The 18,348-nt window shown below is 51.9% G+C and overlaps 1 protein-coding gene across 3 annotated transcripts in view; it reads left to right on the top strand.

The window, feature by feature from the left end:
- Positions 1-18,348, top strand: part of KIRREL3 (kirre like nephrin family adhesion molecule 3) — a 548,879-nt gene that overhangs the window by 490,077 nt on the left and 40,454 nt on the right. For all 3 annotated transcript variants that reach the window (XM_032595025.1, XM_032595024.1, XM_032595026.1), the window contains one exon: positions 16,418-16,575. In XM_032595025.1, coding sequence (XP_032450916.1) covers positions 16,418-16,575 — 158 coding nt within the window. The remainder of the gene's footprint in view (positions 1-16,417; positions 16,576-18,348) is intronic.

Here is an 18,348-nt window from a genome sequence, read left to right as displayed (position 1 = left end):
CACTGGCGCTCTTTCTGTGTTGTTTCTCCTACATTGCACATTAGCGTCTGACTTGAGCTTTTTTCCCCCAGCTTTATTGAGCTATAATTGACATAATACTGTGTAAGTTTAAGGTATACAATGTTAGTTTGACGCATTAAGCATTATTATGAAATGATACTACCATTACATTAGCTAACACCTCCGTCCAATCACATAATTACCTTTTCCTTTTTGTGGTGAGAATATATAAGATCTTTTCTCTCAGCAACATTCAAATATATAATATAGTAGTATTAGTCATAATCCCCATGCTGTACATGAGATCCCCAGAACTTGTTAATAACTGGAAGTTCAGGGGCACATGGATGACTCGGTTAAGCATCGGGCCCTTGGTTTCGGTTTGGGTCATGATCTTGCGGTTTGTGAGTTCGAGCCCCATGTCACGTTCCATGCTGGCGGTGCAAAGCCTGCTGGGATTCTGTGTCTCCCTCTCTCTCTGCCCCTCCCCCACTTGCTCTCTCGGTCTCTCAAAAATAAATAAACTTAAAAAATTTTTAATAAAAAAATAAGTGGAAGTTCATACCCTTTGACCAATATCGCTCCCATATCGCTCCCATTTCCCCCACCGCTAATTCCTGGTAACAGTCACTCTACTGTCTGTTTCTCTGAGTTACGTTGTTGTCGATTTCACATATAAGTGAGATCATATGGTATTTGTCTTTCTTTGTCTGACTTATTTCACTATAGCATTATACCCTCCAGTTTCATCCTGTCAAAAATGGCAGGATCTCCTTCCTTCTCGTGGCTGAATAGTATTCCATTATATATACCTTCTTTCTCCACATCCAAAACATATGAGGAATTCATACAACTCAATAGGAAAAAAAACCCACAATTTTTAAATGGGCAGAAGACCTGAATAGACAGCTTTCTAAAGAAGACAGACATACGAGTGGCCAATGGGCATATGAAAAGGTGCTCAACATCACTAATCATCAAGAGAAATGCAAATCAAGACCATCATGAGCTATCATCTCCTACCAATTAGAATGGCTGCCATCCCAAAGACAAGAGATGACAAGTACTGGGGAGGATGTGGAGAAAGGAACCCTCCGGCACTATTTTGGGGAATGTAAATTGGTGCAGTCACTGTGGAAAACCGTATGGAGGTCCCTCAAAAAATTAAAAACAGAACTACCGTATGATCCTGTCATTCCACTTCTGGGTATATATCCAAAGCAATTGAAATCGGGATCTCGTAGAGATATCTTCACTCTCCTGTTCATTGCAGCATTATTCACCATAACCAAGATATGGAAACAACCTATCTGCCAAAGGATGAATGGATAAAGAAAAGGTGGTCTGTACATACAATGGAATATTGCTCAGCCATAAGAAGGAAGGAAATCCTAATATTTACATGGAACCATAAAAGACCCCAGATAGCCAAAGCAATCCTGAGAAAGAAGAAAGCCGGAGACATCACACTTCTTGATTTCAAACTATCCTCCAGAGCTATAGTAATCAAAACAGTATAGTTCTGCTATCAAAACAGACACCCAGATCAGTGAAACAGAATAGAGAGCCCAGAAATAAACCCACGTCTATATGGTCAACTAACACTTTATGGGGAGCCAAGGAACCTCAATGGGGAAAGGAAATTCTCTTCTGTAAGTGGTGCTGGGAAGAATGGATACACACGGGCAGGAAAATGAAATTGGACCCGCATTTACACCACTCACAAAAATGAACTCAAAATGGACCAAATACTGAAACACAAGACTTGAAACTTTGCCTAAAACTCCTGAAAGAAAACACACGGAGCCATCCTCAGCATGGCCTTGGCAGCGATTTCCTGGATATAATACCAAAAGCACAAGGAACAAGAGCAAAATTCCACAAGTGGGGGCCACATCAAACTAAAACACTCCTTCACAGCAAAGGAAACCATCAACACCATGAAAAGGCCACCTGTAGGATGGGAGAACGCATTTGCAAACCATACATTTGATTGAGCTTTCTTGACACCCTGCCTTGACCCATGGGAAGGCACGGGTCACCTTAGCGCAGACCTGGCTCACGGCTACCCACCCCCCACCACCACCGCCGAACACCTGCTACATCCCCACACGGTTCCTACATTCCCTCATTTGGTCCTGCGCCGTGCGAGGCCCGTTTAGCTCCACTTTACAGATGAGGAAACTGAAGCTCGGGAAGGTTTAGAAACTTGTCCAAGGTCACTGTGTAACACAGTTCCCAGCTCTGTCTGAGAGCGATGACTGCTCTTTCCTTACCCCACCTACATTGCTCCCCTGGGGCTTTAGATGCAAGGGTCGGGTGGCCCCAAACACTAGCTGTGGGGATAACCAGAGTCAGATGGGAAGTCCTTCCCCGCCCTAGTGGCAGGACCACACCCCACAGTAGGGATCATCATCTCCTCCTTGCCAACTACCCAAGCTCTGCCCCTGAGGGGACATCTTCTGATACAGAGCACTCTGGTGCCAACACCACCCCACCCCCACCTCGACAGTGATGAGAAAAAGGGGACACTCAGAGAAGAGGACTTACCCCCCACCTCTTATGGGTCCCACCCCTGCACTGGATGCCATGACGTACCAGCAAGATTCCTCTTCCCTCTTCAGGACAGGAGGACAGACAGACTCATTCCCTAGCGGCCAGTGTGTCAGAGATGGCCACATCTGCTGAGTCCCTCTCTGGGGACTACCTGTGGCTAAAGGGAGGAAGCCCCCTCCCAATGACAGGCCCCCACAGAGTAGAAGACCAGCCCCGTGCCCTGGAATGGGATGACCCTAAGGTCCGTCCCAGATTCACGGCTCCTGTAGGATCTGCTCAGACCGTCATGGTGCTGCCATCAGAGTTCAGGTGGGCGCCCTGTCCAATCTTGCTTTCTTTGCTCCTGTCGGGGTGGTCCGGAGAGGCCTCCACACTAGGCTTCGGCAGCTCTCGATCTCAGAGTCGGCTTGCAGGAGCCCAACCCGCAACAATCCCACCCGAGCCCTCCACAGGCTGGACGTAACCGGATTTCTCCCAGGGATGCCCCGAAATTGCGAAGAGGCAACAGACTCTAGATGCCTCCCACTGGCATCAAGTGTGATGCGGGCTCAGTCACCCGTAAAATGTACCCTCTGTACAGAATATGAAATGCCAGCACTCTCCAGCTCCTGAGGAGAAGTGTGGTCTCTTCTCCGTGAAAAATGAGAAAGAGAGGAGATTTCAAAAATATCTATGATGCTAAACTACAGATGAGCATTAAGACACTTTTTTTTTATATATAATGAATTCCAGAAGCGTTGCCCTTTTGCAGATTTAGAGGCACGTACCTTTTCAAAAACAGGCTCAGATCAGAAAAAGACTTTGACTTTTTCCTTGAGGATTCTGGCACATCGTGGATTTGGTAAATTTGCATAAAGTTGAAAGGTACACTTAGTGGTTTTCTGGGATTCCCTGAAATGAATTTCTGTGGCAAGAGGCCTGGAGAAAGCACTTTGCTTTTCTCCTGACTTGGCACGCGGCCGTCTGGTTTCACGGTTCTCTGTTGCAAGGGACGGTGTATTTTCTCTCCTCACATTTATCTCCTTCCTGAGCAGGTGGCTTGCACGTCTCCGCTCTGTCTCTTTTGCTCTTTGCCTGTCTTTCCCTATTTGTCCCCCTCCCTGGACTTCTCTGTCCCTGTCACTTCACCTCTCCTCTTCCCACCCCCTCCCTCCCCCCGCCGCCTCCCCCTCGCCGCTCCAGCCAACGGTGACAGGGAACATAGGCACATTTTCATAATGCAAAAGCAGCCTTCCGAAGCCCTCGTTTTAAAAGCCAATTATTGGAATTTCTTATGTTGGTTTTGTAAATCCCTTAATGAGGTGACCCTTTCTCCTGCGCCCCTCTATGTCTGTAATTCCTTCTGAGGCTCCTGGTACGGGTAGAGAAGGTTTCCTCCTGGCTGCATTTCCCTCCCTAGCGAAAGCCACACAGCAACTTGAGGAGGCTGACTTGCCAGATGGGAACCCGTAGCACAACCAGCCATATCGGTTCTGCTTTCTATTTATGGGACCTGAGTCCCACCAGCCTTTTGCTGGGGCAGGATGACTGCCTTGAAGCTGTGAAAGCAACCGAGGGCACAGAGATGATTTCTCATACGTAAGCAGCCACACAGCACTGAGGTTAGGAGTGGGCCGCCGGCCTCACAGGGGCCCGAGCCGGATTCCTGGTTCCCCCACTTGTGAGTTGTGTAACTTGCCGCAAGTGCATGGGCCTCGATGCCTCAGTTTCCCCATCTGTACAATAAGGACTCGAGGGCCCACAGCAAGAGGCCACCGTGAGATTTAAATCTGTAAACAGCAGCCCGTGCCACCATGATAGGTTTCTCCCCCAGACCCATCCGTGTTGACCAGGTGAGCTCCAAAATCAAGTCAAGGTCAGAACTCGCTGGAGAGCTTTGATGGACACCACGAGGCAGCCTCGTGCCCGTGTTTCCTGCGAACAACGTCGAGAAGCGCGCTCGCGTTGCCCTGTGGCCATCTGCACAGGAGCCGAGCTGGGGAAGGAGCAGGTCCCTTCCTTGGCAGGACAGCCCCCATCCCAGGTGGCCCAAGGAGGACACCCACGCCCTCGGCTTGCCTTCCCCTCCTGCCCCTGCCTGTGCCCGCGGTCCCAATATGCTCCCCCACGGCACACTGTTCCTTCTGCGGCTGCTCTCACGGGACGCCCTTTCCCTGGTGACTTCTCCCTCTGGCTGCCACAGGGGCTACTTCAAGCTTCCCACGCTCCCCAGCTTCCACTCACTGGTCACACATCACCCACCAGTGTGAGGTGCTCCCGTGGACACGCACGCACACGGGCGCACACACGCACACACACACACACACACATGCACGCATATGCCCTTCTGTTTGCGTGGAGCCTGCCGTCTGCTGCCCTCCCCCTCCCCACCACAGTCTTCCCTCCCTCTGCTCTGCATACATCCTGTGGCTTCTTTTTCTGCTCAGTATTAATGAATCATCCGTCTCCTTGCAAACAGCGCCTCACTGATGAGATGGCTCAGACCTTCTTTCAGGGTTTAATTCGAAATAAACAGAAGGCTCACCCTTCCTAATTTGGGGGGGGGAAACACGTGACTTTGTCTGTCTGACGTGGCATCTGCCAACCTCTGCCTCCCCTGCCCCCACCCCACCACCGTGGCCCCCTCCTCCCTGGAGGGTCCCCTGCCCATCCCATCTCTGTCTCTGTGCTGCCTTTTGGCCTCTAACCTCCTCCTCGTTTTGCTAAGAGGCAAGGTGCTGACCATGACATCTAGGAAGGCTGAGGCTGGGGGCACGGAACAAGTGCAGAACGAGGGACTGAAACAAGCTATTTCACGTACAATACTCTGCTCTCTGTTTCCATGTGAGTTCCTTATTGAACACACAGTGATATCAAGAGCTAGCATGTACAGAGTTCTTAACTACGGTGCCAAGCTCTGAAACAAGGCACTCGCAGTAACTCATTCAATCTGCACAACAGCCCAATGAAACAGATACTATCGTATCTATGACATAGAGATTATCTTGCACAGAGAATTCAGTGATTCGCCCCCAGTCATGCAGCCACGAGCTGGGAGCCAGGAGCCGAGCCAGGCGCTCTGCCTGCCGTCTTAGCCCCTGCCCATCCGGAGCTCCAAGGGAGAGGTGGGCCTCCCAACATCCTGAACCTTTGCAGGTCACTGGAGTCAGGGGACCTCCGAGATGAGCTAGTGCCTCGGTTTCCACATTTCTCAAATATGCATGACTGTATCTGCCTTATACGGGGCTGTTGCAAGGATTGAATGATTACCTTCAAAGTACGAGAACAGTTCTCGAAGTCCGGTAAGTTCTGCAGGTATGGTAACTAGATCAATCCACATAACGATTACTCATTATTTTTATTGTTTTCTTATGACGGTGTCCAAGGTAATGTGCTAGGTGGTGGGGAAAATGCAAAAGGCATCAAGACTCCTACCCTGGAGCAGTAGGGAACCTGAAACTGGTCCACAAATAAATGCAGGTTGTGGTGAGCGCCGGTGTAAAAGGTACGAGCACCGGGTTAGGGAAGAAGGAAAAGTTTGCTTCAACACCCCTGGGGCAGGCAAGGCACCAGTCAACAAATATTGACTAAGCTCTCACTGTGGGCTGGATACTCAACACTGGGGTGGGAAAAAGAACCTGGCAAATGGGGCGCCTGGGTGGCGCAGTCGGTTAAGCGTCCGACTTCAGCCAGGTCACGATCTCGCGGTCCGTGAGTTCGAGCCCCGCGTCGGGCTCTGGGCTGATGGCTCAGAGCCTGGAGCCTGTTTCCGGTTCTGTGTCTCCCTCTCTCTCTGCCCCTCCCCCGTTCATGCTCTGTCTCTCTCTGTCCCAAAAATAAATAAACGTTGAAAAAAAAAAATTTAAAAAAAAAAAAAAAAAAAAAAGAACCTGGCAAGGACTGGGCCTCAAGAACCTCACAGCTATCGGGGCAGCCGACAGCCCTGGTTCACGGAGGTGGCATCTGGCCTTAGGACAGTGAGAGGCAGGGACTAAGATCAAGAGGGGATTTCTTAGAGGATGTGACAATAACCTGAGACTTAAAGAATGACCAAGAGTTAACAAGGCAAAGGTAGGCTTTGAGCTGACTGGAGAGAGCCTGGGATTCCAGCCAGTTGAGACTCAGAGTAAGGACATTTCCGGAAGAGACAGCTTCACAAACAAAAGCATGTCATTCTAAAAGGGCAGGCTGTCCCTGCAGAGGGGTAAACAATGAGTCCAGCGAAAGCATGAGAGAAAGAGCTGGAAAGACAAGGCCTAACTGTAGAGAACCTTCCATGCTGAGGAATTGGTTTTGATCCTGGAGCGTTGGGGAGCCAGTGGACATTGTGAGTAGTAGAGACTGGGCTTCCAGAAGAGTTACCTGGCTGTAAACGGAGGTGAAAAGGAGTGGAGTGGAGAGAGTCAGTGATGAGGGCCCAGTTCTGAGATTACTACAGGAGCGCAGAGATTCGGACAGTCTTGCAGGAGCAAACCGGATGCTACGTTACTATTAAGTATATCAGTCAGCTTCTGCTGTGTAACAACCTCCCCCCCAACTCCAGGATTTAGTGAGTCTGCAATGTAGCTGAGCTCAGCTGAGATGGCCCATCTCTCCTCCACATGGAGTCAGCTGGGCTCATACACACCTTTGTAGCCAACTAGCAGTAATGGCTTCACCTTTATGGGCACGGAATGTGGGGGTGCTTTAGGAAGGAGAAGCCAAGTCAGGCAGAGCAGCATGGGGTTACCCCGTGGGGGTGGGCATCTGGGTCTTCACCCAATGCCTGCTGAGGACAGGGCAGCAGAAAAGGAGAGTGACCTCTACTTTCCCAAAGAGACAGAGCATCAGACTTCTAAGCCCCAGGCACCTTGCCCATCATCTTTCAAGGGAATGAGCGCCTTCTGCTTGGAGAACCAATTACATTGCCACATCTGTACAAGGTCGGACCACTGGCAAAGGGCTCTCCCACACTGGAGGTCACTTGATCCTGGCAACTACACAGCAATCCTGGTTTTGTCATATTCCCAACTCTACAGAAAAGGACACTGAGGCACAGAGAGGCCAAGCAACTTGCCCATGACCACAAGCTAGTAAGTAAAGGACTCAGGGGGCACCTGGGTGGCTCAGTCGGTTGAGCGTCCAACTTCAGCTCAGGTCATAATCTCACAGTTGTGAGTTTGAGCTCTGCATCGGGCTCTGTGCTGACAGCTCAGAGCCCAGAGCCTGCTTCGGATTCTGTGTCTCCCTCTCTCTCTCTGTCCCTCCCCTGCTCATTCTTTGTCTCTCTCTGTCTCTCAAAAATAAATAAACATTAAAAATTGTTTAATAAATAAAGGACCCAGGATTTGAACCCACACTGCTTGACCTTCAAGTTAGCCCAACAAAGGGAGAAGGACAATTGGGGAAGAGTGACTTATTCCAAGAATTGCAGATCATTCTTATCCAAAAAAGGAATTTGAGTTTAAAAGAGGTGAAAATGAGGCTGGAGAGGTTGGAAGGAGCCTAAAAGTTCAGACTTTATCCAGATGGCGGGGGGGGGGGGGACTTTGAATGATTTTAAACAAAGGAATGCTAGATATTCGGCAAATGGTAAGGGAATGGATGGATAACCAGACATTTGTAAAGATCACTCTGGGACAGTGTGCAGCTGGGGGAGAGGGGGTTAGGTATTATCATCTAAGCAAGAAATGCTGAGGGCCTAGCCAGGAAGACTGTCCAGAATGGACAGGGAGAAACAAATTTGAAAGGTATTTCAAAGAATTATCCAGGACGGTTAGCAATACAGGATGAAGGAGAGTACAATCCAGAAAGATTCGCAGATTTGTAGCTTTGCTAATTCAATGATGGTGCCATTCCCCAAAACAGGGAACATGCGTGTTTGGGATTTATCTGCACACAGATGTTGGCCGAGTCTGCAGGAAAGCAATGTGCTTCTCCATAGACCGTGTATAGAATGACACGGGCCAGGCAAGGGCAAACCGTGGGCAAGACCAACAGTTAAGGGTGGGAAGAAGACAGAAAGTCACATCCAGGAAGGACAGGAGACCAGGAGAGAATCCTGGAGCCAACTCAGAATCTAGTTATTCCCTACCTGATCTTATTTTCTTCTTAGTACTTAATAGCATTGTATTATATCAACCCAACATTGCACTGTGTGTTTATTCGTTTGCTGTCTGTCTCTCCCAGTAGAATGTAAACCCCACTAGGGCAGGAGCTCTGCATCCCCAGAGCTTCAAAGCAGGCCTGGCACATAGTGGGTGCTCAATCCAAATTTTCCGAGTGAATGTTGAACCCGCCCTGAGAAGCAGTTCTGCCAACACAGGCACATTCCCTGTCCTGTCTTGACGGCCTGTGGTTCTGTACTTTGGCCATTAGGTGGCGCATCCACGGGAGGGAGGAAACCGGAGGCTGGGGTTACCCATGGCCCAGAACCTGACAACAGGGCAGAATGACAAAAGCGAGCAGTGGGCGGATCCGAACAGCAAAAATCACTCATCCACTCCCTTAGTCAACATCTCTCAAGCACCAGCTGCAAGCCAGGCCTATGCTTCCTAGAGCCCTCTGAAGTCGGGTTGTGGAGGGGAGCTCACAGGCATAGGCAGAGCCTGTCGGGCATCTGCGTGGGGATATGCGATCATGAGTGATGGTGATGAGGGCAGGAGGGTTGGTGGGAAGGCCTGGGAAGGGCTTCCACAGCTTTACGGGCAGGTCTGTGGGTGGCTCTGACTCTAGCAGAAAATATTACAGGGTCAAACAAACCTGGATCTAAATTCCAACCGTACCGCTGATCTGCTGTGTTATCTTCGCCAGGTGATTTGCCCTCTCTGAGCGTGTATCCTCCTCGACAGTATGGAGATCCCAGTTAGTACCTATTTGCAAGGATAATGAGGATAAAACAAGAGGGCCCTTGGCACAGTGTCTTTCACATAGCACCCAAACTAGATATTATTCTTAAAATATTGGACATAATAACCAGTATTTGCATAAGCCTTTACACAGCTCTCTCTGAAGTCTTCCTATCATAAAAGTAATCCTCATAATAATCCTGCAGGTATCTTTATTACCCCACTTTTCCGATAAGAGGGTGAGGGTTGTCAGATTATGTAACTTGCCCACAATCATACAGCTTGTAACGTAATGGACTCAAGCCAGGTCCAGCTCAGCAAACATATATGGGGTATCCCGAGAGGCGGACGCTATGCCAGGTGGAGGGGATCCAGGATGAACGAGGTTGCAGTCTAGGGGAGAGACTAACACCTGCAGATCACGTCCATAGACCAGGTTAGCTACCGAGATAGAAGAATATGCCCAGGATCCTTTGGGATCACAGACAAAAGCCATTTGGGCCAGCCCTGGCCAAAGATTCCAGAAAGACCTCAGGGACTGGGAAATCCCTTAGCTACGCCTTGAAGGCTGGGTCACAGTGACCCAGGAGAAGACAGGGAATGAGAACTCTAGCATTCCAAGTTCAAGAGATGCCCTGGGCAGAGGGAATTGTTTTGAAACACGCTCATGCTGGGCTATGACTTCAAACCCAGGATCCGGCAAGCAGCGTATGCCCTCTCTCTGACTTAAGTGCCAGGAAGTCTTGGAGGGAGTAGGGCGCTAACAAAGGGAGAACGGCCCCCTATGTGCTCTCATTGTCCAATGAGCTCTTGCTTCAAAGCACTCTCATCAGTTTGTAATTATTCTAGGGGCCCTCTAGGGCAGTGCTCCTCAAACACTGAAGTACATACAAACTATCTGGGGTGGTTTTTTTTTTTTTAATTTTTTTTAATGTTTACTCATTTTGAGAGACAGAGACAGACAGAGCATGAGCAGGGGAGGGGCACAGAAGGAGAGGAAGACACAGAATCCTAAGCAGGCTTCAGGCTCCGAGCCGTCAGCACAGAGCCCGACATGGGGCTCGAACCCACGGACCGTGAGATCATGACCTGAGCTGAAGTCGGACGCTCAACCGACTGAGCCGCCCAGGCACCCCTGGGGTCTTTTTTCAATGCTGGTTGTGATTCCAGAGCTCCTGGTACAGCCCAAACATCTGCATTTCTAAACAAGCTCCCGGGTGAAGCAGCGGCTACGGGACCATCCTGGGCGCACGCTTTGAGTAACAAAGGTCTCCCCGTCAGCATCAAGAGGGCAGGCTGTGTCTGGTATTACTCAACCATCTTATACTCAGATTGTGACATGGAAGACGCTGAATGAACGAAAGGAAGGGTAAAGGGCAGAAGGTAGAAGGGAATAATGCTGAACGCTGGTTGGCCTACAGGCCTGAAGCTAGAGACAAGAGATGGGCCCGGGGATTCTCCCTCCGTGGGGTCAGCTCTGGCACTCCCAGCATGAACTAAGCCCACGCCGTACCCCATCCAGGTCCCTTGGGGCTGAACACCAATGCCTAAAAACAAAGAAGAGCAGTGTCAGCAGCAGACCTCATCCTGCTCTCGGCCAAGTGTCTCTAATCTGTCACCATGCTTAGCCCACAGCCTTCTCCCCAGCCTATGATCCAAATTGGGCTGGTGTCCCTCCTCCACCAGAAGGCATGGTGCTACCTCGAAACAGGCTGAGAACCACCCCCGCTCCCACCCCCAAGCCATTCCAGCCCACGCTGCCCTCTCCAGAAATGACAGGAAGCAGCTAGTCCCCCAGCGTCGCAGCATAGAGTTTCTGCACTGCTGTCCCAGGGAGGGCTAGCAGGCTCCCCCTTTTTGCTACCCACCCCCCCCAACACTCACTCGTCCACCATCCCCAACTCTACCCCACCACACACACACACACACACACACACACACACACGCGCGCGCACACACACACAGAGTGTAAAAAGTGCTGATCCCAAAAGTCAATGCCCATGACAGACCTCCCACCCAGCAATCTTCAGTTTATTAACTCAACAAATTCTTGAGCTCCTACTATATGCCAGGCACTGATCCAGACACAGAATTACTGCAATGACCAGGACAGATAAGGTCTTTCTTTGGTGTCAGGAAGCCTCCTTTGTAATATGGGAAGACAGATAATAAATGAACCTGGCGATAAGGAAAATAAAGTGGGGGGATTTAACAGAGAATAATGGAGGGGCTATTGTACAGGGTGGCCGGGCCCCCCTGAGGAGATGACATTTAAACTGTGTCCTCACTGACAGGAAGAAGCCAGCAAGACAAGGATACAGAAAAGAGATTCCAGAGAAGAGCAAGGGCAAGGCCTGGGCCAGGGGTGAGCTTGGCTTGTTCGGCAAACAGGAGGGCCGTGGGCAGGGTAGAGTGGGTGAGGGGGTGGTGGAAGTCAGTCGCAGATGCAGCCCAGGGCTGAAGGTGCAGGTGCTTGTAGGCAACAGAGAGGAGTTCAAACTATGTTCTAGGTAAAGTATGAGCCACTGGCAGGTTTGAAACTGAGCAGGGACACAACCGGATTCATGTTTTTAATAGAACGCTTGTGGAGAATGCACTGTGTGTGAGTTGAACGAGACCCAGAGCTGCCCTCCTTAGCTTAGCGTCTGCGAGGTGCTCTGCCATGCCGTTGGGGGCAGGAAGGTGGCCTGGCTGACCTCCCACTCTTCCTTCTCCAGCAACCACTGGGCAGAATAACCCTCTGTGTCCCTGCTGCTGGCCTCTGTCAGCTGACAGGCCCCATCTGGGCTGACGGAGCCTCTGAGGAATCCCAGAAGCGTGGTCAGGGGCCTACTTAGGTGACCAACTGGATTTGGGAGGAAATGCCCACGGTGCTGCCCTTGGCCTGGCACCAAGGGCATCTTCCTAGCCAGTTCTGGTAAAGCTGGCCAACTGAGCAAACCAAGACCGATGAGTCAAATGAGCTTCATGCTGTATAGTCACTGGGCAGGGGCAGCGAGCACTTTCAGAACAGGGCAGAAACCCTCTGACCCCAGCTCCACTTTGCCCTCTGTCCAGCTGGTGGCCTGTGGGAAGAACAGCCAGATGGTCACCCGGAGCCTATGCTCTAGTCCCGGAGCTCAAGGCCTTCTGATCGCAGGATCCCTTCTTGGAGTTAGTTGTGGGGCTGGCTGGTGTTTCCTCAGCTTTTAGCTGTGGCTTTTAGGCACAGAATCTCTTGTTCCCTAAGACGGTATAAAGAGCCTCAGGTATATAAAATGGATCAAAGCTTCACCTCGCTGGTGGAGCCAAGAGGCACTCGCCAAGCCCAAGTCCATGCTTCTTTGCCCTCATTCACCAATAACTTTGGGCAGCACTTGCGCTCTCTGACCTCAGTTTCCTCCTCTGTCATCGCGGAACTCAGCCATGTCTCCTTGCAACACCTTGCCACACAAGCCCCCTTGCCCTTTGCCGCAGAGCTCCGAGAAAAGTCCTCAAGGGCCCCCTCGGCGCAGCGAGAGACACGGGTGCCCCATGTTGCCCACCCACGTGTGGCACAGTTTGCAGGGCAGAGCAAGAGGGGAGACCACCCCCCCCCAGCCGCCTGCCCCAACCCTGGACTCTAGGAGAGCAAAGTGCGTGGGCCAAGCAGCCCTACAGTGGTAAGGCTGGAATTGGCATGATCCGTTCCTTCCACAAGCAGCGCCCAGGAGCCAGCCCCTGAGGCAGGCTTGTGCCCCTCCTCGGGCCAACATCCAGCTCTAGGGACCGGCTCTGCCTGGGGTGCACTCGGGCCTTCCTCAGGCCTCAGTCACCCAACAGTTAACGCGTTTCTTCTTGACTGACAACCAGCATAACACCAAAACAGTCAACTATTTTTATCTCCGGATTAATCACAAAAGGCTAACGCTTCCACCTTCCCTGTGATTAAAAATTAGGAGACCAAACTCTATAGTGGTTCAGGATAATAACCAATCCTGTGAGGGCGAGGTATGAATAATGCATCTCCAGGCTTGGGCGGCTGGCGCCTTCCCCCCCCCCTCCACCCCTCCGCCTGGGCCCCAGTCCCAGCTCCAGGACCCGGGCCTGAATGGAGACGTAATGAGTCGCCCCCTTCCATCGAAGCAACAGCTGCCAAGAACGACTGTTGATTTCTATTCAGCCTTGTGGCCCCCAAACATCCTCCCTCCTCACCCACTGCCACCCCCACACCCCAGCCCCATCCGCACCCCCTCCTACCCCATCTGGTGTGCAGCGAGGCGAAGGCCAATCAATAATGCATAGCTACATGAATAACCGCATGATAACCACTTATTTGGGAAGATATAATCAGGACCCATTCTGCGGCTGGGGGTGTGTGTGTGTGCGTGTGTGTGAGTGTGCGTGTGTGTGCGCGCGCCTGGGTACTCACAAAACAGGGTCCTCCTCCCCCCTCCCCTCCTCTGCACGCCCTCTAATCCAATATTCCAGAACACAGCAGTAGGCAGCAAGAAGGAAGCCTGGCCCCTCACTGTATTTGGTTTCGAGAAAGCCCTCCTCAGGCTCCATGCTGTGATCACAGTGTGCTGTGCACCTGAGCAAAGGCCCAGAGACCGTGGGTTCTCAAACTTGGTCACGCACCAGAATCATCCGGGGAGTTGTAAAAACTCCTGGTGCTTAGGGTCCACCTCCAGAGATTGGGACTGCCAACAGGATTTTTTAAAACCGCCCCCGGAAGATTATGATATGCAACCAAGGTTGAGAACCACTGCCTCGGACCCAAGAAATGTCAGCGCCACAGAGAACTTTCCAGATCTCCTGTTGTCCTTTCATATGTTGTATCTGGTGAAATAAAGCCACCAGGAGGGACAAGCTTCCCCAATTTACCCTCTGATTTAGGGCACTCGCCACAAGACCACACCAGTTGGCTCTTCACCGGGGAACCCACGGAGACGAGGACGGCCAGGTGTTTCTTCTATTCCCAGAGCTGCCAATGGTTCTTTCCATCTCCCCTGGCTCTCCCCAAGCTCAGCCAGAGCACTCCATCCTGGGCACCTAATGGAGAGAAAGCTGCCACCACAGAAGAAAGCCCCAGCCCAGCCCTCTCGCCCAGCCCGTTGCATAGAGACAAAATTCCCCTCATCGGCAACTGTCACACCCACCCCCCATTTGCGGAAAGCCCACATCAGCCTCCCTTTTGCTCTCTGGCCACACCAGCACCAAGGAGGCCTCTGGCACTGATGAGGGAGTTTGGGGTGGGCAGGGGGTGGGGGGTTGTCCTTATCATCCAGCCCACAGCCAACATCTGCCTAAGCCCCGAGCCCCCTGGGGAGGCCAGGCCGGGTTGGATGAGGCCAACTTCCTCCCTGGGCCAGGATCTCGGGTGGAGTTCTGGGGCTGATGATAGCGTCTTGTAAGCCCTGATGGTTTGTTTTTCCTCAGAAAATGGAAACTTGGGGGTTGGCACACACTGGGCTATAGTAATGAACCGCGCCTTCTCCAAGGCCAGGAAGGAACAGGGCAGGGCCACTAGTGGAAGGTGTGCAGCTTTGGGTGTTTACCTGGAGTTTTCCTGAGGAGCCTGGATGCACCAGGAGAGTGGCAGATGGGGGGAGGCCCCGGGCAGGGGAGGGAAGCCAGGCCGGTTGTGGGAACGTGCCCTGAGGGGCAGAGGCTGGACAGCACAGCCTGCTAGGTCAGAACTGGCCCAGCCCTGCTCTCTGGCTCTGCTGCGTCTGTCTTCTCTGAGCCCGTAGTGCAGAAACTTACACAGGACCTGGGTGGAAGGATAGACTTTCCCTGGCAACTGGGCAAAGAAGGTCTTTTGTGCTGGGACCCCATCTCATCACCCAGTCTCCTCTTCATTCGTTCACCGAGCAAACATGTGGCTCAGCCCTCCCCAGGCCTCCGGCACTGACCCACCCAGCCATTTCCTGGGGGAGGAAGACCAGAGATTCATCAGGTGGTCTCCAGGGAGACCTTCCCCTTCCGTGGTTTGTCCAGGGAGGAGAGTCAGGAAGCTGCAGAGGCCTGAGACCCTCCCTGTGTCCATAAGCACGAACATAAGAAGAGGCTCTGTAACCTGAAGCCAGTCACTTAACTTCTCTGGGCCTCCTCTCCAAGTGATGGTCATCTATCATCATAACTGCCCATCCTACATCCCATGATCACCGTGGGGATCACAGGGGTGACTCCAAGGGACTTGGGCAAATGTTTATGGAGTTTATGCCACCAGGCACTGGGCCCTGAGCGGGGCAGGGTGGGAGCCTCAGCCCCTGCCGTGGATGTCCTTCCCCTGTGGCACTCCCATCTCGAGAGCCACAAGTCTCCGGCCACCCTGTGATGAACTGCAGCGAGAGAAGTGGGCAGCAGAGATCCCCGACTCTGGGATGAGGCAGTTGGAGCCACTCTGGAAGAATCCGGCACTCAGGAGATGCCAGGGGTCACACAGCCGTCTGAAACACTGACTCAGCCTTCCGAGGAGTCCCCTCACCTGTCACCTGCCCCCCTGCAAGGGAAGGGGCTGGCTGGGAGCTGCAGGTGTCAGAGGACCCGGGTGGCATCCCTGGCTCTGGTGCTGATGCTGCTCCTTCCCCGAGCGACCTTGAGCAAGTCATTTAATCCTGCTGGGCCTCGATTTCCGGATCCGTGTAATTGGGATAATAATAATGTTTACTTTGCAAGATTGTTGTAAGGATTAAATCAGACAACAGATGTGCCAGTGCTTTGTTTAAGAGAGAGAGAGAGAGAAGTTAAAAAGAAAGAAAGTACAGATAGTATCTAGGCAGCAGCGCTTTGCTTCCCGATTTGTGAAACGAGGCTAATGATGCCTGCCCTGTCCCCTCACAGGCGCGTCGTGAGCTTCGGATGAGATGATGGCATGAACATTGTCTGCAAATAAACATGCAGTGCATATGTCAGAGATTACTGCTGTTGTTGCTATTATAGTTAGAATACAAGGGGATTATACATTTTATTAAAGTATGATAATTATTGTTTGTCGGCGGCTCCATAAAATCCGCCCAGCCCAGAGCCTGCCAGCCCTGCCGGAGGCCAAGGGTGCCCTCAGCCTGACCTCTCTGCTCCTCTCCCCGCAGTGCCGCCCGATGACCCGGTCATCCTGGGGGGCCCTGTGATCAGCCTGAGAGCGGGGGACCCACTCAACCTCACCTGCCACGCAGACAACGCCAAGCCTGCGGCCTCCATCATCTGGTTGCGGAAGGGAGAGGTCATCAATGGGGCCACCTACTCCAAGGTGAGGCCTGGGGGCAGGAGAAAGGGCGGGGCTTCGGGGGAATGGGGCGGGGCCTCGTGAGCGTGGGGCGGGGCTGCATGGGGAGAGCCACCACTCCCCAACTCAATCCCTCTTGCTCCCTCTGTGTGCTTTTTGTCTCTCATTCTTTGCTACCTCTCTGTGTCTTTCTTTTTCTCTCGCGCTCTGTGTCACTTTTTCCCTCTCGTGCTGTGTTTCTATTTATCTGACCTTTTCTGTTTCCCCGACTGTGTAACTCTGCCTTCTCTTCTTTCCTGGGGTAATTACTGGGCTCGGCCAAGACCCTACGAATAGAGTATGGTCGGAGGAGGAGACTCAGGGGCAGAAGTGGCCAGGGCCTAGGGTTGCCAGATAAAATACAGGACACCCAGTTACATTTGAATTTCAGTATAAGTATGTCCCAAATATCACATGGGGCATCATTATGCACCATACTAATCTAAAACAATTATTCATTGTGTGTCTGCAATTCAGATTTAATGCAATTCAGAGTGTCCTGTATTTTTATTTGCTAAATCTGGCCACCTTTCCAGGGCTACTGGGTAAGGCTGTTAAGTTCTCCCCGGCCCCAGATGCACCTGACTCAGGGGCCAGGGAAGGCTGGAATCCAGCCCACACTCCCTTACCTTGCCCTGCACCCTGCTCTACCTACCCGCAGGGGTGCCTTTCTGTCATTCACATGAAGTACCATGAATTGGAAATGCCCTGAACTCACCCCTGTATTAGTTAGGTTTTTTTATTTGCTATATTTTTTGATGCTTTGACATCTCAAAGCCTTGCAGATGAGGAGGGACTTTCACTCCCAGGGTTAGCTAATTCCTGGAGACAGCAAACCAAGGTGCTGAGAACAGGCCTTTGCTGGGCCAACCTAATCCCGCATCCGTACCCACACCTCGTCCTTTATCAGACTGGCAGTCCCAGGTGCGAATCCTCCTACCCTAAATCCTCAGGGCTGGATCCTGGGTAACTAAAGATCACTCCTAGGGCCTAGAGCCTGTGGAAATTGTTCAGACCACCCAATCCTAAACTCTTTCAGCTGCCCACGCTGCCTTGTCCGTTCTTTCCCACAAAACTACAATAAAGACTTGCACCGTATTTTCCCCTCGCTCCCTCTGTCTCCTGACCAACCCTTCCGCCCTCCGTGGAGCCGCAAGCGAAACTGTGAGGAACAAACTACCTTCTTCATGGCAGTCATCTCCTGAGCTGCCGGCCTCACCCCTACCTGAATAAAAATAAAATCCCAGGGACATGTTAAAGCAGCTTCCACCAAACTCCAGTCAAGGAAAATTGTAAATAGCGTCCTAGACTGCATTTATATACCACAGAGCCTTTAAAGATGAACAGGACTGTAGAGGAGGGCCGGTCCAGTTCCCTTGATCCGCAGGTAGAAAACCGAGGCCTGACAAGAGAAGTGACTGCCCTTCTCAGTTGGTGAGTGGCTGGAAGGACAGTCTCATGGTGCCCGGGGCTTCACTCCTTCCTGTGTTCCTCTCAATACCGCCTCAGACAGATGGGCGGCTGCTGAGAGGTTGTGTCAGGCCCCAGGGCCAGCCAACACGCCCTGGCTCTGTAACTAGAGGTCTCTCCTCTCCCTGTGGCTCTCCCTGGCCTCAGAAAGTGGGGAGATGCATACGACCTGTTCCCCACTCCCACCCAACCACCAGCTCCTCTCCCTGGGTCTTGAAAAGATAAGCAAGGGGGTGCCTGGGTGGCCCAGTCAGTTAAGCGTCCGACTTCGGCTCAGGTCATGATCTC

The sequence above is a fragment of the Lynx canadensis genome, chromosome D1 (genome assembly GCF_007474595.2).
Source record: "Lynx canadensis isolate LIC74 chromosome D1, mLynCan4.pri.v2, whole genome shotgun sequence".
Lineage (NCBI taxonomy): Eukaryota > Metazoa > Chordata > Mammalia > Carnivora > Felidae > Lynx > Lynx canadensis.
The sequence above is the reverse complement of the archived record's forward strand: the minus strand, read 5'-3'. Positions and strand labels throughout refer to the sequence as shown.